This window comes from Neolamprologus multifasciatus, chromosome 6 (assembly GCF_963576455.1).
Source record: "Neolamprologus multifasciatus chromosome 6, fNeoMul1.2, whole genome shotgun sequence".
In the NCBI taxonomy this organism is placed as follows: Eukaryota; Metazoa; Chordata; class Actinopteri; order Cichliformes; family Cichlidae; genus Neolamprologus; species Neolamprologus multifasciatus.
The window spans coordinates 7,693,870-7,721,330 of record NC_140444.1 but is presented as its reverse complement, the minus strand read 5'-3'; the positions used below and the strand labels follow the sequence as shown (position 1 = coordinate 7,721,330).

At 39.2% G+C, this 27,461-nt stretch overlaps 2 protein-coding genes across 2 annotated transcripts; both read left to right on the top strand.

The window, feature by feature from the left end:
• Positions 1-1,477: 1,477 nt before the first annotated feature.
• Positions 1,478-4,460, top strand: hmx1 (H6 family homeobox 1). Its single transcript, XM_085163453.1, has 2 exons — positions 1,478-2,146; positions 3,466-4,460. The coding sequence occupies exons 1-2, from the start codon at positions 1,864-1,866 to the stop codon at positions 4,071-4,073; spliced, it is 891 nt and encodes a 296-aa protein (XP_085019579.1). The 5' UTR covers positions 1,478-1,863; the 3' UTR covers positions 4,074-4,460.
• A 1,342-nt stretch (positions 4,461-5,802) lies between these two features.
• Positions 5,803-11,653, top strand: hmx4 (H6 family homeobox 4). Its single transcript, XM_085163452.1, has 2 exons — positions 5,803-6,202; positions 6,338-11,653. The coding sequence occupies exons 1-2, from the start codon at positions 5,989-5,991 to the stop codon at positions 6,910-6,912; spliced, it is 789 nt and encodes a 262-aa protein (XP_085019578.1). The 5' UTR covers positions 5,803-5,988; the 3' UTR covers positions 6,913-11,653.
• Positions 11,654-27,461: the final 15,808 nt, after the last annotated feature.

Sequence of the window (27,461 nt, the reverse complement as noted above, 5' to 3'; positions counted from 1 at the left end):
GAATTTGTTTAACATGATCACTTCCAAGTATAAACATCTTCATACATCTACTACCTAAGAAAGAAGCCCTATTACCCGATGAAGCACAAAAACACTTCTAAATGAACATCAGAACTTACATGTAAAGCAAAAACAATGTAACAATAAACTGGTTTCTACATAAACTAGTCCAACTTTCTACTTAAATGACTGCACAATTACATCATTTTTAAAAAAAATTAACTTTTTTTTTTTAGCTTTCTCTCTTCACTGTAATAAAATACTATTATTAATTTATTTTGCTAATATTTTTTGAAATTTCTTTTACTAAATCTCATACAATTTACGAAATGAAGTGTGCTTTGTGACCTCATGAGAAAGACAGTGAAACACAAATCAAATCAGCCACATATGAAGTGCTTGAAGCCCACTCCATGTTATAAGACAGGTGCAAGAATCAGCTCTTGGACACACAGTTCACGTTACTGTTGTCTACTCTTAGTGTTAGGTTGAGGAGCAGCAGTTCTGCTGATCCTCTGTCAAAGGGCAAGTCTTGCCTTAAGGGGGGCAAAGAAAGAGAGAGAGAGAGAGGGTGAGAGAGACTTAGAGACAGAGAGAGAGTGAGGTCTGGAGTTAAAGGTCAACACCGCTGACTCCATTGAGGGAAATAAAAGCTCAAATGTCTTGCCATTTTAACGAAAAGGGTAAAAACGCCCGTCAGCACTCGTTTATATGTTTCAGATGATCCAATACTGATGAGCCTTTCTTAATCTGCAAGATGAAGTCCAATCCTTGAAAGCACTGAACTTTGTTTTGTAAATGGCAAATTCAAACTAATCCACTTCTATTACACCAGCCCATTATTTACCTTTATTCATTTAAATTTATATATCTACAATGCAGATACCCAATGCTGAAACAGCTTTATTTAGATACGTCCTGAATCTTTGCAGATCAACTCCAAAACTTGTAAGGAAAATCATGTGTAGCAGGGCTTAATAAAGCCATGAAGTGCACAGCTTCAGATAAACATGCTTATTATCAGGAATATCTGAGCCATTGCGGAAAGTTTGGATAACCTTTGACAGCATTTAATTTCAAGGTGCAGCGTCTCGTGCCGTTTACCACGGTTCAGTGCACTCATGTGTAGAAAAATGAGGTAAAAAAAAGAGCAGCACTAAATCATTTTATTTGGGTAAATGGGATAACTGAAACATTAGAATCTACAAGCTGCTGTAAAATACTTTCCAGATATTATATGGCGGCGTAATAGGCCGTAATAAAATAATTAAACCATATGCATATAATATCTTGTTTGTACAGTTATTGGATAAAGGGGGAATCTATTTGAATTTGACAAGTTAAATTCTATCCTTCTCTGTACTAAGTGGAGGGAGGTCGAGGCCCTAGGAGGACTGCTTCCCTGCCGGATCTTTATTTTGATTTGAACCCTAATTGAGCCCAAAAAGAGAGTGCTGTTTCAAGAACAGAGGTCTTCTCTTGTCTGGATGACCTCGAGGGGACGGCCCTTAACGTGAACCCACACACACGCGCGCGGAGTAGCAGCAGAGGCTGACGCACGAGACCGTAATTCTCTTTTTCTTGGAAACCCCCATTTGCTATTGTGCTCGTCCAATCGCTGGATGCCCTCGACTCATTAATCGTTTGACTTGACGTTTCACTATACTGCTACTTCCTTCTATCCATTTCGCTCTCCTCCTGTGGGCACCGAGGGATCGCAGTCTCGGCCATGACTACACGTCCCAACACAGCGCAAAGGCAGCATCACTGGAAATGACTGCTTGGACTTTAGATTGCGTTGAGGCACGATCAAAAGAGAATCCATCGGCTCCTTGTGTAAAAGCATCGCGACATCGATAGATCATGCAGGAAAAACTGACGGTCACTCAGGCTCCCACTTCGTCGAGGGCGTCGTCGTTTTTTATCGAGAATCTGCTGAGCAAGACGCAGGATGCAGAGGAGTCGATGACCGATAGAAGTCGAGGGGACATCTCCACCGAAAGACAACTAAACGCATATCACACCGACACGAGCGGCTCAGTGCCCGACGTCAACTCATTAGCTCGGTCTGTATACCGAGACTCGCTGTTGCAGTGGTACCGCGAAGGGACTGCGTTCAACTTTAGAGCTTTGGAAACACCACACAGTAAGTATAGAACAGCTTCACGAGACACGAGAACATGTTAAATATTGGTTAGAAAACAGTTCGTGCCTAAAATAAGTTAAAGGTATTTTCACTTCCCCGTGTGCAGTGTAACAAGACATTTTTAACTATTGATCTTACAATAATATATATATATATATATATATATATATATATATATATATATATATATTAAATGTATTGGTGTAAGTTTTCCATATAGTTCTTTTAAAAAATATAGTTTCGCTTGATAAACATACAGAAAGTGTTCCGGAATGCGCTAATGAGTCTTGTGGATCCGTACTTTGGTGTCAGGTTTTCAGTCACATATATGATTGACTCATCCAAAATACAAGCAAGTCACGAGTCACTTCTCTGCTCTTTAAATATAACCTAGATAAAAATCAGCAAACTTGAGGCGAGTGAGGTGTGAAACCCACACCGTTTACTCATCCTTAGTTGACCGCGCTCTCCTATCTATAGACCATAGGAGTATTAAAAGTCATCTTTTTTTAATGGTGAAAAAAGCTGGGGCATTTTTGAGCTGCAAAACACGTTCAAGTCTTAACGTTTTCATGTCTGAAATTCGTTCTCTACTGACGGCATGGCTGCTTGTTATGAGATCCGCGATACGGCTTGAAGATTACGCACACGGATTACGCACAAAAACCCAGAATACAAAGCAAAACAAAAACGAAGTAGTACGGAACGTCGACGTGACGCTTTTACGCACATTCGGTGGATTTGTGACACTCATATGCAACCTCAGAACAAAGTGCCCCACCCTTTGGTGTTCACAGCCAAATACGCTTATTTGAAAACTCCAATATCACCATACTGTGTTTACATGTAATGAAAGTCCCACATCAATACCAACAGCCACACATTAAATTAGTATTTACTAGCATATTTGGGAAGATGTTGTTGGACTCTTATTTATATTTATAATAATAAGTATCATAATCGGGCCTGAAACCGCTTAATCGAATGTATTGTGTGTTATGCAATCCAGTAAAAACGCCTAAGCTTTGCCCATGCTTGTCCAAACTTTTGACAAGGGGGTATACTACGACACACAATAAACACGATTTTTAAACAGGTGAAAATTTCACTTTTATTTTCGTTTTCTGGTGCAACAATAAGTGTGTCGACAGTTTTACTCTTCGAAGATTATCCTGTGAACCAGTTACTATAAGAAACAGTTCGAAGGACGGTGTAGCCAAAAATCTGACTGAAGATAACGGAGTATTTGGAGAATGTGTATCTTAATGTCTGATTATCTTTTTTTAAGCAAGTTCTTCTGTTGCATTGTCTCCCTTTAGGTCCAAAAGACAGTACAGGTTCACTAGATCCATGCTGCTCATTATCAACCAGCGACAGGGCTTCACCGGCTGTGTCTGAGCCGATAACTGAGGACAGCGACGAAGCTGACAGGAAAACGGGCGACAGCAACCTCACGGAAGACGTGGAGGACGCGCAAAACGTTTCTGACGCACGTACAGAACAAGACGCTTCATCTGACGCAACTTTCGCCAGGAAAAAGAAAACCCGAACCGTGTTCAGTCGCAGTCAGGTATTTCAACTGGAGTCCACTTTCGATGTGAAGCGCTACCTGAGCAGCTCAGAGAGGGCCGGTTTGGCAGCATCTCTCCACCTGACAGAGACTCAGGTCAAAATCTGGTTTCAAAACCGGAGGAATAAATGGAAGAGGCAGCTGGCGGCTGATCTAGAGGCTGCACAAATCCCAAACTCTACCCAGCGGATTGTCAGGGTCCCAATTCTGTATCACGAAGGACCCACACCAGCACTGGGTTTCAGCTTAAACGGACATCAAACCGTGGGAAGCTTCTCCAGCCCCATCAACTACCCTCTATCAACGTTTGCTCACTCAATGAGCATGCTAAGATCGCAGATGACAGGACTGGTGTAAAGACTGACTTATCAAACTGTATCTTAATAACACAAAATCACCTCGTTTTTATTAATTGTGCAATAACCTCCAACACCGCCGAAAAGGTTGTCTGCACTCAAAGACAGTCCGCAGAGTCCATATGACACAAAGTAGCGAACCATCTTTATATGTCGGTGCATAAACTCCGACAAGAGTGCTGCTCTTGCATAGCATAACCCCTAATACAGTCAAGCATGGCAAGGCCTCCAGGGTAGCGGAGGCCGAAGATGAATACTGTATGTTTAAATACACACTTATTTTTGCAAACTTTTGTATTTAAAGTCACACATTTTTCCATCTTTGTCACTTTTTCACTTAATGAATAAATAAAAAAAAAAAACAAGCACAAACTTGTGTTGCATTTGTGTTGTTTGTAAACATGTGACAGAAACACTGCATTTTTCTTTTGCTTCTGCCAGTCTAACAATCATCATGAAGGATTGCACACCTATGTATATAGAGAATGAAGTGAATCAGTGTGTTTGGAACAAAGAACAAAGCTTAAAGTGTTCCGGAAACAAAGTTAAGTTTAATGCAGTTTTTGAACTTTTGTAGCATGCGGCTAAACCTTAGCATCATCGCCTATACAATATACTATAAACCCATGTGTGTCTTTATTAAAGTGAACTAACTAACATGTATCTAATTACAATAAATAATAATAACAATGCACAAAGGAGGCAGTGAGGGTATACAAGAGCATTACGTCCAAGCGAAACATTTGACTGAAACGCTGTCTGAAGACTTTGCTGTTTGGGAGAAAGTAAAGTAATCAATATGGATGAAAAAAAAAATTCACGTCTAAAAACATGTTTTCACAACTTAAGATAAGTTTCTGAAGTTGAATTAGGTCCATTTAAAAAGGTGCAAATGAAAAAATATATATGAAATATGCAAAAGTAATAAACTTACAGAAAGCGTAATTAATACAAAGTGAACTCTAACGGGAAGCTTTATTATTAGCTACATCTGGAGCGTTTTTCATGACAAAAATGTAGCCATCAGCTATGAAATAGGCGTTAATTACAAAATACAGAGGCTCACTGAAAACAGTCACGATTTTGTGAACGTGGTGTGATTTAAATCAAAGTATGTTTTTGGTTTCTAATTAATATTTTGCTTTTACTTAAATATTGCTATTCTATTTAAAGCTACAGAAAATGCATCAAGGCCACGATTTGCAAAGACAAAGAGCTAATATCCGAATTCGAGAAGATTTTATTTATTTATTCATTTTTTTTTTTTTTGGGGGGGGGGGGGGGGGGGGGGGGCGTCAACAAATTCCTCAGATAATCACGTACTGCTACATTAAGCCAGTCTCGTTTCAGTCAAATTTGATATTAAGCTGACAAATACTTAAATATTTAACGCTCTGAGCACGCAAATCACACTCAAGTAGCTGCGTGGCCCACTTCACAAAAAGGGGGATTGAAAACTACAATAAAAAAACAGTGTCAGAGCGTACCTAGTCTACTGTATATGCTGTAAACGGTGAAATTAAACTGCTTGATTATCCTGGGGAATCCCTGAAGGGCTCCGTACGATTTTCCTCGCAGCAGATGCATGAAGATGAGGGGGAGTCAGAAAAGACTGGGGGTTGTTGGTCTAGGCACAACATCACTTTCCAACCCCCCACCCCCCTTTCCCTGCCATTCCTGCGCTGTTATTGGTCACTGCTAAACGTTTCGTTGGGCCAATCAGCAAGAACACAGCGCTCCATCCTGTGTGTGTAGCAGCGACGCGTACAGAGCACAGCCAGCCCAGCAGGCTCTGCTCAGTGACTGCTGCTATGGTGTATCGAGACGAAGTGGTGAGATTAACGTCCCGGTTTAGAGTTAAGGACGAATAGACTCGAGGAAGTAAACAAGAGAGGACTTGGAGCGACTTGGAGAATATGAACAAAGCAGAAGCACCACGTCGCCCGACCGCCTCTCTAAAATTCACTATCGACAACATTCTCAACCTCAAGACAAGCGGCAGTAACTGTGACACTTGTCACTCCGCCGGATCGCAGGATGAACTGGCCACAGCGATGCGTAAAGACAGTTTTCGTCAAGAAGAGAAAGGAAGTCAAGCCAGACAGGACCCGGACAGGCTCAACGACAGTGGTAAGAGCTTTGAACCAATTTCTATCTGTGTTCATATCTACGCACAGCTCGCACTCGTCGATAATTCAATCTAACGTGACAGCAGAGTTTGAGTATTGACCACAGTGGGTTAATCAAAGTGTCATTTTATTGCAGAGTTAATCACAGACTGTAGCGGATCAACGGAAACGGTCGTCATCAGCCGCGGGAGTCAGAGGAAGGTGACGGAGGCGCGCTTCGAGAGCGGGGACAGCAGCTGCGATGACAGCAGCTCCCCCACCGCAGCCACAGACCCCCACAAAGGAGGGGGCCCAGGCAAGAAGAATAAAATGATAACGAAAAAGAAAACACGCACTATTTTTTCAAAGAGACAGATTTTTCAGCTGGAGTCTACTTTTGACATGAAACGTTATCTGAGCAGCGCAGAGCGCGCCTGCCTCGCCAGTTCGTTGCAGCTCACGGAGACCCAGGTAAAAATATGGTTTCAGAACCGTAGGAATAAATTGAAACGACAAATTTCTAACGAAATCGAGGGACCAGTTAGCGATTTCCCCGAGACTGGAAAGCCTGTGGTGGTGGGGCAACTCCCGGCTTTGTACAAAGAGAGCAACCTGCTGGGGAGATGCCTGCTGCCCGTGCCTCTGCCCGTGGTCTACCCGGGAAGTAGCACGCCTTACCTCTGCTTCTCAAACGCCAGCAAGTACTTCAGCCTGTATGAAGGGGACGTATGATGCTTTTAACAATTCCCTGCAGTGAAAGAGACACTTTTAGTGGTCTGTTGCCAACTTTGAAGCATTTAAGGTGGTTTAGATGGAGGAGACGGCTCTGCGGCCTTAACTGTTGATTAAGACTGCAACTACAGTGGCAGGGGAGTAGTTACATATCACACACAAATAAGCGGATTCAGTATTATTTATTTTCAGTCATCTGTGGGTTTTGTAGAGGCCTGACACGAAACCTGTTGTTACACATAGCCCTGTACAGATCAATCTCAGGCTACGCTAATGATAGCCCGAGGGAGGCCCAAAACAATATAATTTAGATCATTTTATTGTTTACATTATTATTATTATTGTTATTATTATTGACAAAAGCATATCCAGCAGCCTAAGCCACCAAAGAAATTATTATATCCGATTTGCATGCATTTCCTATATCATAAATGAATTTTGAATTTTACTGAAATTATCTTTGTATTTAAATGAATGTAATTAACATTTTATTCTGTTTCACGCATGTGTTTTGTTTTTCTGAATATTTTATCATTCTTACTTTGTTTCACGTTTGCCTGTGGGCCCATTACACCTTTTATTGAAATTGTAATTAAAATATCTTCAAGAAATATTTCACAGAATTGATTCAGTATTTTGCTGTGACCCTTGTGTTCCGGACATAAATTGTATCTAGTTTTACAAAACTGTATATAATACGCTATGGATGCAGTTGTTGGTTAATTAATTTTCTCAATATCTTTGTTATGAGGATTCTGTAGGACCTATTGACTGAAAAGAAATAAAAAATACAGCTGCAAAAAGGTAAATCATGCAAAAGCGTAAACATATGTCCTCTGTAAAAACCACTCAATGTAAATTTGTTTTAAATTACACCATGCTGCTGTAGCCTAACCTCTATGGGTGAAAGGACAAGGCTTAGGCAAAATATTGGCACACTAACATAGATAATTTGTTAAATTTGGAGGGCAGTACTTTATACTACATTCATTTTAAATACCTTACAGCCAGCTGAATATTATTATTATACTGAGTCATCAAAGACAAACCATGGAGTAACAACCTCAGTATGTCTGTGGAAAAAAAAGTGTCACTTTTATCTTCAACTGAATAAAAAAACGGCATATTAGAGGCATAACTACAAATGACAGTAAATTAAATTGGCAATACAATGTGAGACTAATTCTGTTTTACCTTAAGAAAAAAACTGTTCACATTGAAGCAAAGTGGTTACACATTCAGACATTCCCTTCTGTTTCTGTAGGTAAATACTTCAGGTTACACTTGGTTACGATGTGCTGTATCAGAGGAGAAATAATATGAGACTAATCTTGTAACTTGCTGAGAAACTAAAATATTTTGGAAAACTTTTGACCCAAAGATGTAGAGCTGACAGATGTAGATATGAGGTGAAGCTCCTCCTTCCCCATTTGGTTATGACAGAAAGCTTACCTAAATTCTCCTTCTGTCCAGCGCTCAGTGTGCAAACCAATGTACACATATCTCCAGCATGACTTTAAGCATACAGAATGGGAAGCTTTTCGCCCACTCCCGTGAAGCCAAGCCAAGGCTCTTTCCTTTTAAGTTAACTTCTTTTGTGACAGCTGTATTAGCAAGGGGATATTTACACCCAGGACTCCAGAGTGAATTAATGCACTTCCCCCCAAAACAGAAACAAGGCTATCTGCTTTCTGGAGTTCTTATTTCTGAGATAAGATGTCTTAGCTGTTTAAATTATATAGCTAACAAGAAGGAAAATAAAAAGAGAAAGTAACTAGTAATGATCCCTAACTACAACAAATAACATGTTTTCTAAATGGCGATATAATATGCATTTTCAGAATTTAAAGTATGCATTGTGTTATACCTAACAGGGTATAAAACGATAGTCATTGTCTAATACTTTTCTTCTTTTAAAGGAAAAAATGATGCAAAATAATGTAAAAAAATCTTATTTTGTCTAGATTTATAGTGTTTTTACTAAAAGAACAAGTAACATTTGTCTGCAAAATAGCTTAAAACACTGTGATGGTGTTTCACAGGGTAACATTGTGATGTTTTAAATCTTATGATTTTCCCAAGACCAAAGATAATTTGTTATTTCACTGATGCCCGCAGGGAGTGTGAATGTGCCACAAGCATAATACCCATGACTTAGACTAAGTGATCCATCACAGACAACAGAAGAAACAATAATTTGTCAAAAACAATAATGCCATTTTCTCCACTAACAAAAATTCTCTTTCTGCATTGAATGAGCTGAAAGTGAGCTAACCTTATCAGTACTGCCCTTTGACCCCCACGGGGCACTTTGCCAAAACACTTAACCTGCACGTTTATAATAGCATAGGCCTAAATCATACTGAGTAATCTATACTATCTACTACGGAGGTATAATCACATAGTTAAAATGAAGTTACTTAAGAGAAAAACAGGCCACTATGTGTTCATTACCGATCCTCTGTGGCAAATAAAGGAATCTCAGAGGCATTCACATCTATCATTGTGTGTGATTCAGACATCGACTCCATCGAGTGTGTGCGTGTGTTCACTGAAGAAAAGAGGCCTGTTATGTCTGGCAGGCTGTCTCGTGTTTCAGAGCTGCTGGAGAGTCACACTGCTCAGTACCCACAATCCCCAGCGGCTACCAGCTCAGACATGACGGCGGACTGTCAAGATACGAGGTGTGGCCAAATGGTATAATTATTAACATTCAAGCCATAGTTAATGGAGAAGATCATGCCGTCTTCAAGGCACCAAGGCTTTCAGCCGTTGGACTGTAGAGAATAAAGTAAACACTTTGATAATCAGCTTGATTTGTTATGTGTCACATACATAAATGCACAAATTGAGTTGAGTACTTCTCATAAGAAGTGTTAATTGCTTCCACCACTGTACTCGCTTCATTTTGTCACTCTGTCCTCTTCTCCCATTCTTACTGTGCTTCCCTCTCGCCTCTTGCCCTGTCATAGCTCATCACAGTAATCTGCGCACTGAAGCCCGACTGTGTGCGCCTGTGACTGAATGAGAGGGACCGAGCAGGAGAGTGTGTAACACTGAAAGAGACGGAGGGGGAGAGGGAGAGATCACTCAGAACCAGTTGATGAGTGTGTGTTTGTGTTGGAAAAACTACGATCACATTTGTATTTCTGCACGGGTCTGTGCCTCTCTATAGCCGAGGTCTGTTTGGTCAGGAGCGAGGAAGTGCTGTCTCTGTTGGATGGAGAGCAACTCCAAGTGTGTGTATGTGTGCGCACATTATGCCTGTGTAAAGCTCTGGCAGCTCCTTTCTGCATGACTAGGCGGGGGCCCCTTTCTTAGCTCGCCTATTACTTTAACCTCTGTCGACCTCTCGCTGTCAACTGACAAAGGTCATCGCCCAGGATGATGGGAGAGCCCATCCATTAAAGTACAGAAAAGACTGTCACCAAAAGATTTCACATGGGAGATTTTCTTTAATTTAGGTTCTATTTTTGGCTTCATAGGGCAATGGTGTGGGTTTGTCACAAACATTTTCAACAATTTTCCACTGAAGTAAATCTAAAGGGGAAGAATAATATTCGGTGAAAAAGTATTCATGCCTCTGAGCGTTCAACAATTCTGCCAAAACAAAATAAGAAAAGAAAATGTTTGTAAAAGAGTGTTTGTATTTGTGCTCTCCAGCTTCAGTCAGCACTGCAAAAGTCTGCAAATGGATTCTCTGGGGAGTCCCAATGCCCTGTAGGGCAACCCTACACAAAAACTTCATGACACAGCACATTGTAAAGTAAACAACAAGGCTATTAGTTAGAGGTGGAAATCTGAGACACAAGATCTGTGTATGTGTCACACTTAAGGACTGTTTGATGGCCTATTGATCTGCTTATTTAGACACCCCCCACTCCATAATGCAAATTGCTTGAGGAAATTGAATGATGCCGAAGGGGATGAACTGAGATAAAAGCAAATGATACAGAGACAGAGATAATAGGCGAGAGAGTGCAGGGATGAGGGAGGACGAGACCACATTGGAAGGTGTCCAATATTTAATTGTGAGCCAAGCTAAGTGAGAGAGTGAAAACGCTCGCGAACTAAATGAACTAAGTGACACTACGCTGGAAAATGGGTTTGTTTTAAGTTTACATTAACACTGAAATTTATACCAGTTTTCTCTGCGTCATCCTGGTTAGCCGCAGCTTTTTGAGAGTTCTGTTTTGCATTTCAAAAGCCCAAGTCAAACTAGCTGTGCTATGACTCATTCATTGTGATTAGATGCTTACAATGAATGTGTTGCCCTAACTTAGTCGGCACTTTAAAAGAGAACGATTTTGCATAATATTTTTAAGTTCTGGGAACTAATTACATTTGCAGTGTTCGCCATACTTGGCTTGACATATTTCTTACAATTTAACTCAGTTTTACCTCCAGGATGGCACGGTGATGCAGTGGTTAGCACTTGGTTCCATCTCCTGGGGTCTGTACATGATTCTTGCTTTGTTTGCATGTTCTGTTCATGCCTGGGTGGGTCGCCTCCAAATAGTCTTCCTTCCTCTTACACTCAAAAGACATGCATTTTTTTGTAAAATTGCAGTGGTTAGGTAACTGTAAGTGTGGGTGTGAGAGTATGCGGTTGTCTGCTTTAGCCCTGGGATAGAACCCAAGTTAGATGAGCAATTAAGAAAATGGATGGACGAATGAATGGATGGAGATTTTAGATAAGGAACCTCCTGGTTCTGCATGAAGTGAAAAGGTACTTGGCAAAATTCATTGCCAAATTAATGTCTCGTTTATTTATAAAAAATAGTTTTATTTCGATTTTCAAATAAATAATCTTAAATCTCTGCCCATTCATCCATTTTCTAATAAAAATGTGAGTTTTTAATTTCATGTTTCTGTTTCATATAACACACACACACACACGCACACACACCAGAGCATATCAATTAAAGAACATCATCTCTAACACTCTCCCTCACGTCCTGTCCCCTCACACACCCTTGTCAGGATAATGTGCCATTAATCTACCACTGAAAACACATTATAGGCCAATCAATAGGTACGATGGAAGGATAAAGGCAGAGGAAAGAGGAGAAGGAAGGAGGAAAAGGACAGAAGACAGGGCAGGGATATTCAGAGTCTGGGGGGACATCTCTGAGTGAGAGTGGGGGCATCAACACTTATCCATAGCCCCAGAGAATGAGCTCCTCTATGTGCGGACATGGAATACTCTGTGTGGTTTCATGCTTGTAGTCAATATAAGTCCATTAACAACAAATACAGTTGTTAGAGTGTCCTAACTTTTTTTTTTTTTTTTTTAACTCGTTCTTCCTGCTTTCCATCTTTTCACAAATCAGCATTACCAACAGTCTGCCTGGACTTCATTTCAATGCCTTCTTCTTAATTTTACTCATGAAATTTTATATTTAAGCCTGTTTAATCCCTGGGTTTTAATTAAAGGTTTATGCGTTACTGTCAGTGTCCTGGTTTTTGGTCCCCAGACAGCTAAAACTAAGCTTATCAACATTACATTGTAAACATGGTAGTTACTGGGTTTTTTTTTCCCCAAGACAACCTTTTGAATCAGTCAAAATTTTGAAATGTCATTAAATCTACACTTGCGCCACAAATATTTGTCATATATACAACACATATAAGCCCCAGAGCTCCTGTTAATTCATGCTAATGTTTACAGTTTGACAGATTATAGGAATTATACCAATTAATAAAACATCCCCTTTGTTTTAGGGGCTTAAATGAAATTGAAAATAATAGAACTGTGGTAACAAGCAAAATAATGAAACCATCTAAAGAGTTTATGAACCTAACTGCAAATGTATTCTTGCAGGTATGATTGCTGCATTAACAATATTTTTTTTTTTTTACTTCCCCTTGCTAGAAGATGATGAGACAGGTGAGGATAAGTCCTAAATCTTGGCAAAACTTTTATTTTGGAAGAAATATTATCCAAACATGTCAAAGAACCAAAATAATCTAACTGGATATACTTAACTGTTCCAAAGCCTGTTACGTGTGCACACATACATACACATGGATGGTCTATAACACCTTAAACTGAGAGGTTCATTCAGGCTTCCTGCACACACCTTGATGATCATGTACCACAAAATGCGGTCATGCAGATCTAAGCAGAACAGAACATGTAGTGTGCATGAAGCAGAGCTGACCTGCGTGCCTCTATAGTGACATGACACACGAGAAGTCCCAGGAGACCAGGGAGTAACTGGCCTGCTGCCATTTACAGCGTCACTTGATGATGCTGAATAAACAGCTGCAATGAAACCCAGTCCCCAAAGAACAACCGACCACTATGAAGATCTTAAAGAGGCTAGCGAAAAGAGCAAAATTTAGGCAATAAAATGGCAATCTAAGAAACCCACATCCAAAGATTGGATCTTTGGATGTGATGTACAAGATATACTAATCCATGCTATCTGCGCCATCATTAAATCCAAAGAAAAAAGCAGCAGGCCGCATTTGGCACAGTTGGCACAGATACCAGATGGGTATATTTTTTTAAAAGTGCTACTTTTTCATTTTAAAGAATTGGTACAATGTAGTCTAGCAGCAAATAACTTAAAATTAATTTGACTTCAGGAAAAAAAAAGGTATAAAAAAGTTTACGATCTCACTTCCTTGAGCAGACATTATCGTACATGAGGTGTTGAGTCGATAGCTCTCAATAGTATCTACAAAAATATTGTGAAACTGACACCCTACTTCAGCTCTGATAACTTAACAATGTGCATATAATTTATTATGTGAATCAATTTTAACTGCACAATTAGGAAAATACATTAAATTTCACTGCAAAATTACATTGAAACACTTCATGAAATAAGAACATAAAACATAATTAAGTAAAAAAATACATAGGCAGAATAAGTTATGGCATTGCCCAAGCTACACTAGTTTCTCTGTGATGATGAACAGCTCTCCCAGTTTTATAGTTGTGGCACATTGGGTCTCCAACAATAAAGTCTAGAGGAGCAGTTTCTGGTGTTTTGCCTATGAGTGTTTCTCACAGAGAGAGTTCACACAAAAGAAGCGCTTGTTTTATCATAGATAAATTCTTGTTGCAACTAACATGTAAACCAAATTGGTACCTTTAGAGTTTAAACTGAGTCTTCTTGCAGTGAGTGCAATGAAGAAACACTAAAAAAGAAGTTCATTGGCATTATATATGTTTAGCTGTTATTCTGATGAAATTGACAAGACATTTATCAAACAGTAAGAACGCCAACTCAGAGTTAGAGATGTTGTGGAGTTCTAGATCGATACAACAGATATCTGCTTGGGTGCAGACTCAGACATAATTACCATTTTCTAGTTTTATATTTAGTCCAGTTTGAGTGAAGTTCACTAAAATAAAGAGCAGCACAAGCATTAGAGTAGTGAATCTGGCTTAACAGGTGTTAAGGTGGACACAGCCGTGTGTAACGAGTTCCTCGGTAGTAGATGGTTAAAAGTTATAGCAAAACGGTGTAATTCAACATTATTTGTGAATTCAAGATGTGCACAGACATATCGTTATCGGAATATGTGATTATTTGTGTAGTAAAGATCACATGCTTAAAGGACTATGAAGTTCTCCTTTCAACAGCTCAAAACAGTATTCAAGGTATGTGAAGAATGTAGAAGCATCTTAAATACTGTATATGCAGCCAGTCGTCTTCATCCCATGTGACACGTTAAAGTTGCAACATGTGTCCACCCATCTCAGTCTCTTGCCTGCTTTGAGGTGCCTGAGCACGATGTCAGCTGTTGCTTTGGCTCATGACAGTTCGAATCAGACGGGAAAGGTAAAAGGCAAGAAGCCAGACAAAGGTTGAACCCAGTCCTCCAAGCTAGAGGGTTGGGCACGGAGCTAACAACTCATTCCTGTAAAACAACATCATGTAACACAGAAACATCAACGTCCACAGTAACTGACAGGGAAAACAGGTACATGAGAGGAGCTGAGAGACTATAATATATGTGGAGTGTATATTAAATTTGCATGAAAACCAATCCGTTGACTATGAGAAGAACTGCTGTGTTATGGGAGCTAAATTATTATCCTGTACGGGACAAATTGAGCCTTTTTTTTTTTTAACCCAGTTTGAGTTGTATTTTTCTTCAACATGAGTGTAGTTGTTAGAATTGTTGTGATAACTCACTGTTGCCTCCCAACACACCTCTTAGCTGTGAAATGAGTGGATCTTTTGAGGCTTGTGCTCCCTTCTTGCCAGTTCTGGGGACACTAAGTGCTCTGTAATAGCTGGCAATCAGCACATAAGGACAGAAACCAACGTCTGGCCCTCAGGAAAGAAATATAAATAAATAAGATGAATAACTAAAAGCTCTGTGTCCTCTTGATCACGTATTGCAATGGGCATGTGTTTTATAATGAATATAGATTGAGAGTATGAAAAATTCATGGTCCAGGGATGGTGTGAGACAGGTGGGTTAGTGGTAGCGAGGAGGGGGTATTGGGGGATTGGTGGGCTAATGGTGTGAAATCTCATCCCAAGTGAACGGAAATGAAAAAAGGAAAATTCCTCTTGGTCCGGAAACCTCCAAACATGTTCCATTTGTGATGCCTCAACTGGGATACTGCAGAGATGCTTTCAGCAAATACCTTTAGGATCAGTTTTACTTGATTTTTCTAGTACATCAAAAAGCTTATAGACTTCAACATGATTGCAGAATATATATATATATATATATATATATATATATATTTTCCAAAAGTTAGGACTTTCATCACAACCAAGATGGGTTTTTACATTTGTTGTCTCTGTAATTTTCAATTAAATGTAAGTTTAAAATGCTTGCAAATCCCTGAATTCTCTTTTCACTGACCCTAGCATTCCAACATTTTTGGAAACATGGTTGTAGAAAAGCATCTGCATTTATAATGACTTCATAATTCCTAAGTGATGTTGCAAAACACTCTTGCTCAAGTAAGGGGTTACACAATGCTTTAACATTTGGCTTCCCTTGAAGTCCCCTATACAGCCCCATTACCTAATTCATTTGCATGAAGCCTACACCTAACAGCCATAAATAGTTAAAGCACTCCATTGGTCAGCGGAGAGGTGTCTGGGGACACAGGCTGACTAAGAACAGCCCAGGGGCCAGATGAAGAATAACTGAGTAGACTGCTGCTGAGGGAGAACATATTGTGCCTGACAAGAACAAACAGACTGATAAACAAGTGGCTTGGGGTGGGGAAGCATTTTAGGCAAGCATGAGACAGAGAGAGCCGCCTGTAAGCGGAGAGTCAGAAGAGATGAGCCGAGATGAGCACAGACTCCAAAAATAGTTACATCGAAATCTCGGGAGAGCTCAGGCATGTATCGTTTATATAGTTACCTGGGATCAGCCTCAACTGTGTTTGCATACATACAGAGGTATGTTTGGGTCACCTGCCTGAAGGAATATTTCATGATATGCACATGCACGGGCATGTTCGTGTGAATTTTCTGTTTTAATTCAGTCTGGAATGACTCGTTAAACACCAGAAAGCACTGATGTAACCCTGGTTAACCCTGGCACACCGAGGCAACTGAAATGCCACGTTCATCACTACATTGCACACCAATTAAGCGGACGGAAAAGAGATGAACAGGAGACTGACGCTGACATAAACAACTTTTGCCCTGCAGCGCAAAGATTGTCTATCAATAATAATGTTCAAGTCTCACAGAACGATCTCCCAACAACAATAAAGGAAGTTGTCATCTATCTTTTGAGAGTCGAACTACTGCCGGCACTTTGCCGCTTGTAGTCAGACAGAAAAAATAACCCTGTCTGGAAGTAAATATTTCGTTCTGTGATTTAGAGGCAGATTCAAACTAAAGTGTTTTAAAGTGTCGTTTGGGGTTACAGAACTGAGACAAATTTTTTGAAATAACCAACTTCTAGCAGCAGGCATAATAAAAACTTGATAGTCTTTTGGGAGGGTTTAATAATATAACAAGAACATGTGGACTTGCTAGAGTTAAGTACACTTAGGAGTGCACTCTAAAGTGTTGCAGAGGAGATACCAGATGACAAGTGGGGACGGGGAGGTGCCGGGAAGATGGTTAACAAACTGCAGCTTTGAATTTGGGTCAATTCTCTATCTGTCGAGGAAACAGATTTCCCTCTAACGTAATTGGAATTAAACAACCATACAAGTCCCCAGATCTGATTAACCGAGTGTGTCATAAAGCACTTAATATCTCTACTACAACATTCTAACCTAGAGGCAGTTAATGGGAATATTTTCCATTCATAAGCAAGTACTGCTGAGTGCTAGTGTCTAGATGTTATGATGCAGAAGACTGAACAGTAAGTTTAAGAGCATTCCGCTTGTGTGTGCAAACACGAGCGTGAGTCTGTATAGGTGTGTGTGTGTCTATGTGTGTGTAGCCTGTCTCTGCTATCAGGAGGTTTTAATAGAGTAGTATATTCCTTTGCATTTTACATGACTCTAGGGCACACTGCTCTCACTTGTCTGCTCTGCTCAGATCAGACGCTTAAATTGGAGCATAGAATGGACTACAAGTCTTCAGACTATCTGCCTCTGTAGTCTGTGTGTGCCTTTATGTATGTTTGTAGGCATCTGTATGTGTGCCTACTTGCCAGTGTTTGTCTGTCTGTCTGTTTGCTAAACAAAACCTGAGTTAATATAACTAATTACTCTAAGGAAAAATGCTACTGGCCTGAATTACAACAAAAGTGGCTGACCTGTGCTCAAGTAATTCTCATAAGTGCAAACGCAAATTTTCTACCATACCACTTCCTGATGGCTTAACTCCTATTTGGTGCTACTAATGCAACACAACACAAAAACCTTACACAGCTCCACCGTTGAATGACAATGTCCCCCATCATCTGATACTTGAATTTTATCCATAAGAGCAGCAATTTGTTGCTGTTATATAAATGCGAAACCCTATGTGTTTGAGTATAGCCTATACAAGTATAGCCTTTTAATGATCATATTATCTAATACATTATTTAATACAGCGGTCCCCAACCCCCGAGTCGTTTGGTACTGGGCCGAGAGAGTTGAGGCTCAGGTGTGAAATGTATGGTTTTCAGGGTTTTTATTGGTTTTCAGCGTTATTTTGTTATCGTTTTTATCGTTAACTCGGTTTTCCTGGGTCTTTTCACGTTTGTTATGAATAAATCTTCTTTTTTTCAGTACCGGTACTAGTTTTATTTTGTTGTATTTATCCGCGACACCTTACAGGCCGGTCCGTGAAAATAATGTCGGGCATAAACCGGTCCGTGGCGCAAAAAAGGTTGGAGACCTCTGATTTAATACCTTCACAAATTGTGAAACTAGTTGTGTATTTAATTTAAGAAGTGCAGTTTTATCAAAAATAAATAACAATTTCAACACGTCTCTTATGGTGTGTAGGCTAACGTGTGCTTGACAAGTGAAACAAACAAACAAACAAAGATCACTGCGGAGACACAGAAAGGGCATCTGGTGTAAAAACTCTGCCAAATCAAACATGTGGAACAGCTGAAAGTAGACTGAACAAAACATTTCAATGTATTTTTACAACTTTAACTGTCTCTGTATTTGATTACACTAGCAATTCTGCCAGTGCAAGTATTTTTTTCCCCCCCAAAAAATGTAGCACCTACTATTGGCTAAGGTGTTAAAAATGATTTCTGTTTGTTTGTTTGTGTGTAAATTCTATACCAGTGACATCACTGACCATCTGGTGCATTTGTGTGCAATCATGAAAAAATCTCTGAAGGCCGTTCTCACAATTTCCCAATTCCACACTTCCACAACAACTCCTTCTTCCACAAATTTGTTATAGACAAATTTAAAGTCTGACCTAATGACAACATTTTCTTTAGCATAGTTAGATTACCTGCTTATCATGCCAATATTGACAGAACACAACACTTTTAAAATCAATACTCATGTGTTCTTGACACCAACAAGCTTAAACTATCAATACAAAATAGGTACTGTATAACTCACCTCACATTTCTTATTCCCATTAACTAAGACCTATTTTCAAAGCTACCGTCACCTTAAAAAAGCCAACCCTGAAACTGTCCTTAACTACTGTAGCATGCAGGCTTGCAGAGTACTGAGAGGAAAAGGCAAAAGAGTGACTGACTCTCACATTTCCACATGGGAGAGCAGTGACCTGGACACTATAACCAGAGAGTGAGAGAGAGAGAAGAGGAAAAGTGAGGGGGGTGGACAGCAGATGTAAAAGAGGCCAGATGGAGGAAAACTACAAGACAGGAACTGGAGAAATGGATGCAGTTTTATTAATAACAGAAGCAATAAATGCAACAGTCTATAACTTGGAAATACTCTTCACTTTTATTAGGGACTTTATGGTGGTATAAAGGCTTATTCATTTTTACAGAAACATCAAGAGATATTACAGATGTTGCATGACACAAAAGTGAAACGCAAATACAAGCACGTGACAGATATACTGACTTCTATAAATGTGTGCATGCACTGTTGTGGGTCTTGTGTGGAGGAGCATGTGTGTATTTTTACTTAATGAAAATTTAATGAGACTGGCTCTGTTTGCCTGAAGAAAGTGCTGCCAAATCCTCTCATCCCCACTGACAGAGTGAGGAGAAAGTGAGGAACTATTAAACAGAGTAAGTGCCAACAAGATACAATTGTCAGAGAAGGGTGAGGTAGATTGACAAAGCACACTGATCAGCCAAAACATCATGTCCACCTCTGCTGAATATATTTTATATATATTTATGTATTGCCTGAAGAGCTCCTGAGACATGGCTGGGCAATGAGTTTACAAGACCCATAAAGATGTCCTCGAGCATCTGGAAACGATGGTTTAAATTAACATGGTGTATTTACTGCAGTACTTAAGTACAGTTGTAAGGTAGTTGTACACGAGGAGTGTAAACCATAAAATAACTCACAATAAAATTCTATTACATGTCATTGCCTAAGATAACAACTGTATTGTAATAGTAATTCTGCAATATTTTATAAACTGCAAGACAATCAAATACGTTTGGGGATACATTTGGCTTTCAAGTTCTGAATACTTTGTTTTATCACCGTCTGGCAGCAGGCTGATGTGCCAGTTGTAAGTAAGTACACCTCCAACACACCTACTTATATCCCATGGCTGCTGCCAGGCCTCAGTCTTTTCTAGAGTGTTCACAAACCACACTAGAGGAGCAATATTAACTTGCCTGCCTTTAAATTTACATACAGCCAAAAATTTAAATGCCATTCTTAATTATTTTAATGATTAAAGGCCAGACGGTGTTTCTTTTTACAACAGACAGCTTTACCAAACAACACATATTTGAAGTCATTCATTTAAATACTTAGTAACTAGTATGACACTTATGTAATATCTTCTTAAATTTGAGCTAAACTGGTGAAGGAGACCTTTCTTTGGCTGATTAATTAAATATATATATATTTTCCTTACTGTCAAGATATTACTAAGACAAGCACAAAAATTGAATGGCCACCAACCAATAAAATAATGCTTACATATCCTATTTTTTTTATATATATTTTTATTTATTCCACCTTTATTTAAGCCCCTTCAGATTGAAAGCGATTTTCATCCCTAGGGGCTTTTCTAATCTGTTATAAAAAGAGAGACCTGTCTGAGAAGGCAAACATTTACAAAATGACAGAAATCATCAAATCAAATGTAACAGGAATACCCATAAGACAAAAATAAATCAAGTCAGAGTCAACAAGTAATGTAATACAAAATACAAAGTCCGGCTTACGAATAGGAATTGTGTTCTTCACTCACAGAATCTTTTAAAGAGCTCTGAACATAAACAAAAGCATTGGACTTTAGTGCGCTCTGAAGGTTACTGCATGACCGAGGCGCAAAATAAGTGAACAGTGTTTTAGAAAGTTTTTCAAAGGTTTATGACAAACCAGATCTGTGATCATTTTAGTTTGCATTCTTTATTTTATCAATGTGCACTGTCTCTTATTTTATATTTATTTTAACTTCCTTTGGACTACAGATATAAATGGCTAATTTTGCTGAAATCTAGCCTGTTTACCTCATATAGCCTTTTTTATTTATTTTTTTGACTGAAACATAAATGATTACCAATACAAAGCTGCAGCTGGAAACATACATACATATAAAAAACATTTATTTTGAAAACGAACACTCAAATCAACCACGCACCTTTTTATAGGACTAAAGGCAGCATCTCAAAAAGTCATTACTCCTTTCTAACTAACATCAAGTGCTTAACTATGTAATAAAAAACTTAGGGTTAAAAAAACTATACATTTATGTATGTACTGCAGTTTTGGAAAATGCTATCTTCAGTAGAACCACACGGCATTGAAGTGCCGCAAAGCGAGAGGAAATGGACTAGTGCATCTCAATAAGAAAGATTGTGGCCAGCTTTGTCATTTTTTGTTTGGTTTAAAACAATCTCTCATTTTTACAGCACACAAAACAAGTCAAATCTCAGCTCGCTTTGCCTTTTTCCAGTGAGCACACTGAACAAGTCGGAACACCTAAAAATACCATCTGTGTGCAGCACTCTCTCCATCTTCACACTAAATCGAGTGGCAGAACACAACTCAATTCACAGAGTCCAGAGTTTAGTGATAAATATTAGATGGGATACTTTTATTGCACAGTGCATGTCATGTTTGTTGTTTCAAAAATGCGGTGCCTGTACTTACACAGCAAACCAGGAGGCAGAAAATAAAGGAGAAAGTGAAATTTAAGCTAAAAACACACGCGAAGAACAAACACAACATAAATAGTACACACACCAGAAGAAGAAGAAAAAAATGAAAAGAACTAAAGGTCCCTCCGTCATGAATATAGTTGGATTTCACCTTAAACGATAAAAAAGACATTTCCTCCTTTTTGGATAACTAAAAAGCTCTTAAAAAGATTATGCGACTCTTGACTCAATCAATATTGCACGGGTGTTGTGGGGATGAATAAATAAGTGCGAAAAACACATTTCCAGAATGAAATGCACTTATCGCTGCAGCGTTTTCATGTATGCCCTCTGGCCAAGCAGCAGAGGAACATGTGTCCCATTACAAAGAGCAAATGCAAAAGGAGACAAACCCATCGCTTTGTACGCGGAATGAAAAATGAAAGCACAGTTGATCCTAGCCTGTTGTGGCAAATTGACTTTTAAATGGCAACACACTGAAATAACCATTCATCTTTTTTCATCACACATTTCCAATGATTCTTTGTCTCTAATTGTTTATCAGATTACTTCATCTGCATCTCCGTGTCCATAAAACCCATCCTCCAGATTTATTGTTACAATTTCATGAAGTACATGTATGTGCAAGCCAATGCGTGCGCGTGTGCACACCAGTGAGTGGAGAAAAAAAGCCCAGTGTCTATGTCTTGATTTATGATGCTCTATTGGTAATCAATATGGTTCTTTTAAGTCATTTAGATGCAGTGATTGATACTTGGAGTGGTCAGCATATGGGCTGGGAACTCGAGCTCTAAGTCTGACCGTTCCCATATGGGTAATACTATCTGCCATGAAACCAATGCATTTCTTGTTTGTGCTGAAGTGAATTAGCTGAAAATAAAAAGTATAACTTCAAAATCAGCGTCAAAAAACAAAGTAATGTTTTATTTGTAGTGTAATCAGCTGTCCTGGTTAAGCCAGGAGCCCTCTCCTGTTTATATAAAGGTAATAAAAGAACCCAACAAAATGCCAAATATATTCCAAACACATTTTAGTTTTCAGAAACATTTGAAAACTTAATTTTTTTTTTAATATTATTATTTTTATGATCATTTATATTCTTATTAAGTTCCTACAGTCTACAAAGTACAGCACAATTTAGTTCAGGGGGTATTTTTCTAGTCTCTTTCATGTGCAGGTTGATTTGACGGGAGGGTTAGATGAAGATAAGAACATACAGAGCTCTCTCTTTGGTCGTCTGTCAGCAGAGAGAGACGAGACGTCCTCCAATAGACATAATTTACCTCCGGCTTGGGACTGGAAAAAAGGTAGCTGTTTTGATTGAGCTTTGATTAAATGTTGTTAACAATGTAGAGAACGGGTTTGCCTTTTTCTAACCTGGCTGGCACACGAGCCGAATGATCACGGACAAAGACTACAAAGAACTCTACTTGTGCTTTTAGAAACACAAGACAGCTCATTTGCCAGGGACGCTATTGATGAATTAGACTGTCATGTCAAGATTATTTTTCTGACAAGGGATCGCTGACCAGTTAAAGAGCTTTAATTGCATGTCGAAGGAAAGTGCTATACTTTTTACCAAAAGATCAGCTGAAGAAAATATTTCTCTAACTTTATGAATAAAGAAAATACTATTGGTCAAAAACTAATACAGAAAGTGCAGATTGTTTGAGTCCGCATTTTTTTCATCCAGTGCACACAGAGGAAACATTGGTCTGTGTGTCTTTACGTTACCTGTGTTAACAGCCTGTGAGCCTGATCCAAACTATTAGAAAGGAATGTTTCATCCCGGGTGATGATAGACAACAACTACACTCACCTTATCAGCTCCTGGTCATCAGGACGGATACTCAAAACCCTGCATGGGGCATAAGAGCCCCATAGGGGCACTCTCACAAATAAACCCATACATCTCCTAAACCCACATTAAAACAAACTAAAAACAATATAGATGTAGAAATTACTATAATCTAAATAATAACTTCTTACTGAGGTCGACGACAACTGAAATAGCCCTGCTGAGAAATAATCCACCCAACAATGGCTCGTCTATTTCGACTTTAAAACCTCTCGAATGTTAGCGAGTTTTGTTTTTCCTTTCTGGTTTTCTTGTTAAAATTTTTAAGATTTTAAAGAAAAGAACTGCAAAGTAAAGATGTTTCAGAATGCATACATGCTAGCATTTACTTGCTTAATTTGTTTGTGTAAATGTCACCAAGCAAAACAAATATATTTTTAAAAACAGAAGCTCTTTTTTTTATTAATATCTAAGACATCAAATGACATTCCACTGAGAAAATGCAAATTTAAAACAAAGTATCATCTTACATGTTTCACAATTGCTCTACGAGGTGTTCTATTGATTATATTGGACTGAAATTGTAACATAAAGCCTGCTGAACACAGAACACACATGCACACAGACACACGCGTATCAGATCTCACAGGCATGTATTTTATGTCGAGTCCTGTGCTGATTGCAATAGATTTCAGATGAGGATCAACACTTTGAAACTGAGTCTTTGACCCAAGGGCTGAGAAGAAAGGGGGGGGGGGGGGAAGAAAGACAGAAGAAATAGAGAGAAGGGGACAAAATTTCCAAGGACAGGGAATAAAAGAAAGATAAATACTACACACAGTGTAATACGTAAAGCACTGAGAAAGGGCGTTAACTGGCATTAACAATCTCAGTGTGGATATGCATGTTTTGGCTACATAATAGGAGTCATAATAAATAGCACTGACACATTCACAAGTGTGCGTTTTCCTGTGTGTGCAATCTAAGAAAGATGTATTCATAACTCGCCGTTCATAATCCAATCTGTGACTGATTTAGCTGTCTGCTGCCCAGGAGCCAGTCAGGCGCTACGGGATACCCCATCCAACACTCTGCTTTCCCACATCAGGACAACAGGACACTGGGATACCCCCGTGGGGCCGGGGCTACGTTAGAACGGGCCGATCACCTTAGTCTAAACTGACATCTGTGCTTAACACACAGACACAGACTTCGAGGTGATACAGCATCAGTAAGGATATGTGCTCCGGCCTGTGGTGTCGAGTTACCTCCCTAAAGGGGATCAGAAGGTGTGTGTGCATGTTTGATCTGTATGAATTTTCGTTTCCGTAGCCATGCGAGATTGAGCATTGTATATTTTGGCATGTTCGCAAGCATGTAACAGAGACAAAAAAAGTTGGTGCAGATATATTTTACTGCATAGTAATGGTACATTAAAATCAGGCTGGAAGACATTCACAATCACTTAAAGCACACCGAGGAAATACTCACTGGCATTAATCCTCAGGCAGTGAATTGAAAATTGCTTTTCCTTCCATGTCTGGACAATAATCATCACTATGATTTTCATCACCGTCTTTCAAATATTCTTGAAATAGCCATTGCCTCTAGCTCCTTTTTATTTATAAACTACAGGCACAACATTCTGTTATTAGAGAATACAAAAATTGAAACCTGAAATCAGATAATATAACAAACATTTAAAATAATGTCTTCCCCTAAACACCAATTTGGGATTTAACTAAAACAAATTACTGAACTTAATCCCAAACTCTGAATCACTCTTCCTCAAGAGGTAACAACCAAAAACTAACAGAAAAACATCCTGAGTCCAGAGGTTATGGTAACTAGGGGGTATTGCCGTTCCCTGGGACTCTCGCCTCTAACCCTCTGTAATGAATATGAGGGCACTAATAGACCGTCAGTCTGACCTCCAATAAGTGCTCCACGCTTGGAAACATGAATTGCTGTCTTCAAAGCACTGCTACTTCCTGAATGTTGCCCTTTCACTGAACGTGTGAAATGTGTGTGCACGAGTGAGAACATACGCACACTTGAAACCGATGTGGCAGAGGTGACTGCCCCCCCGAGCTATGAAGAGAACCAGGGCATTTCAACAGTCACAATTATTCATAATTGCAGAGAAATGTAAAGCCTGTGTGTGTGTGTGAGAGAGAGAGAGAGCCCAAATAAATGACAAAGTTGACAGGAGGCTTCAAAGACTTTGGCAAACCAGCAGGAAAAACTAAGAAATGAAGTAAAACCAATTTTTTAGCCAAAATCTAGTACAAAGCAAGAAAGGAGGCCAGCCCTATTTTCCACAGAAACCGAAGTGAAGACGTCATAGAACAATTAATTATTTCAATTATCTTCATGAACCATATATCACACTGGTATCATTATTTTCAGTCTTTCAAAGATCGTAATCAAGGGTCCCCTAAAGAAGAACAGGTATGCTGTTTTGTATCTAGGTACATCTTATTAATTAGTTCAGTTAAACGTGTACTTTCACAGGCTTCCTCAAACAGGACACAATCAACTGCAATTAATCTGATCAATGGAATGTTAAACGGTGTACAGGATATGCTGTGGCAAGAGTAAGTGCCCTCGAGCCCCATCGAAGATATTCAGTGTGATGGAGAAAAACCATGTCCTCATCTCCTCAGGGGGCTAAATCTCTCCCATGTTAGATAAATTAGTCTGGGTTAGTACCTGGACTTCCTATAGTCAACCGGCAACCTTTTGATCTCTAACTACGGCAAAATGGATCCAAGCTGATGAATTTGTACGCCCTGGTTATGATTGATTATGTGGGCGCTCAGGACGGAAAGGCCTGCCAAAGTTTATTTTGAGGGTTTTTTTGGTGTTGGAGAGTGAATTGGATCCTTGAAGTATTTTGATATTTTGAAACAGGACGGTATGTGGAAATATGGCAAAACAGATAAACACAACAAAAAGATACAAACGGAGTATTAAAGGGGAAGTTTTCTAAGGGCAGGATGTCGCTGTCTGTGTGCGTGTATGTGATTGTGTGTGTTGATGGGTGTTAATGTGGGACAGCAGAAGTCTTGTGAGTGGCATTGAGCTGAACAGAGGGCAAATCAGAAGTTAAATGATGACTAATGAATGAGGCTGTAATGATCTCGTCCACAGTGCCTGGTTCCCATACAGAGAGCCAAGCTGGAGGCCATCGTGCGCACAAACAGAATAAAACAGAAACACATGGTGAGCGTCTACATGCGCGTGTGTGTTGCTGTGCACAGCTACACATAAGTAGCATAAAATTACTTCACACACTACTTTCACTCTTCTTCTGCTTTTTCCTTTCAGCCTATACACAACAGGCAGGAGGAAGTTGCCCCCTTTGCTTATTTTAGAGACAGTTTGACAGAAGCTTTGCTTTGTAGATGGGGCACTATGAAACTATCGACCATGGCAGAAAGGCATTTTCCTTTAATATATAGAATGTAATACAAACCACGATTAACAAAAACAAGAACCATTATTTAAGAAGGAAACATGTCACTTAAAAAATTATGAATTGCAATTTATGGAAGATTTTGAAATGATTAAAAGCCAATCGACACCCAAAATATGTTTATATGTGAGCCAGTCACGATGCTGTGGTGATGCATTCAAGATTCTAGACATTTTCTACTTGTTACGATAGTAAAAATGTAGGTAAGCGTACTTTTATATCCATATCCATAGCATGAACTACCAGGGTATTTGTTCAGCAACTGAGGGCCGAGCAGAGACACCATTTGAGCCCACACTCGATTATAACATTAACAAAGTCTTAATGTTGTGAGTATGCTTAGCAGAAGTTTAACGGTGGAAAACAACTTGTATTTTTGCTGTCATTTTCATGTAGAACAAAGTCATTTGATACAAAGACATCCAGTTATTTTCTATTTCATTGAAAATGTGGAAATCACAAGATGGCCATTATATCAGCCCTTAAAAGATCTTTGCAAGATTGGATTAGTGGATAACCACATGAAGTATCTGCAGTGGATACATCAGCCTTTGACTATTATAAAAATTCCACCATTTTGGGAAATAC

Excerpts from the sequence above, each read along its gene's own strand:
- hmx1 (XM_085163453.1), top strand. The coding sequence starts at position 1,864 with ATGCAGGAAAAACTGACGGTCACTCAGGCTCCCACTTCGTCGAGGGCG. Across the intron at positions 2,147-3,465 it reads AGCTTTGGAAACACCACACA|GTCCAAAAGACAGTACAGGT; the intron begins GTAAGTATAGAA and ends GTCTCCCTTTAG.
- hmx4 (XM_085163452.1), top strand. The coding sequence starts at position 5,989 with ATGAACAAAGCAGAAGCACCACGTCGCCCGACCGCCTCTCTAAAATTC. Across the intron at positions 6,203-6,337 it reads GGACAGGCTCAACGACAGTG|AGTTAATCACAGACTGTAGC; the intron begins GTAAGAGCTTTG and ends ATTTTATTGCAG.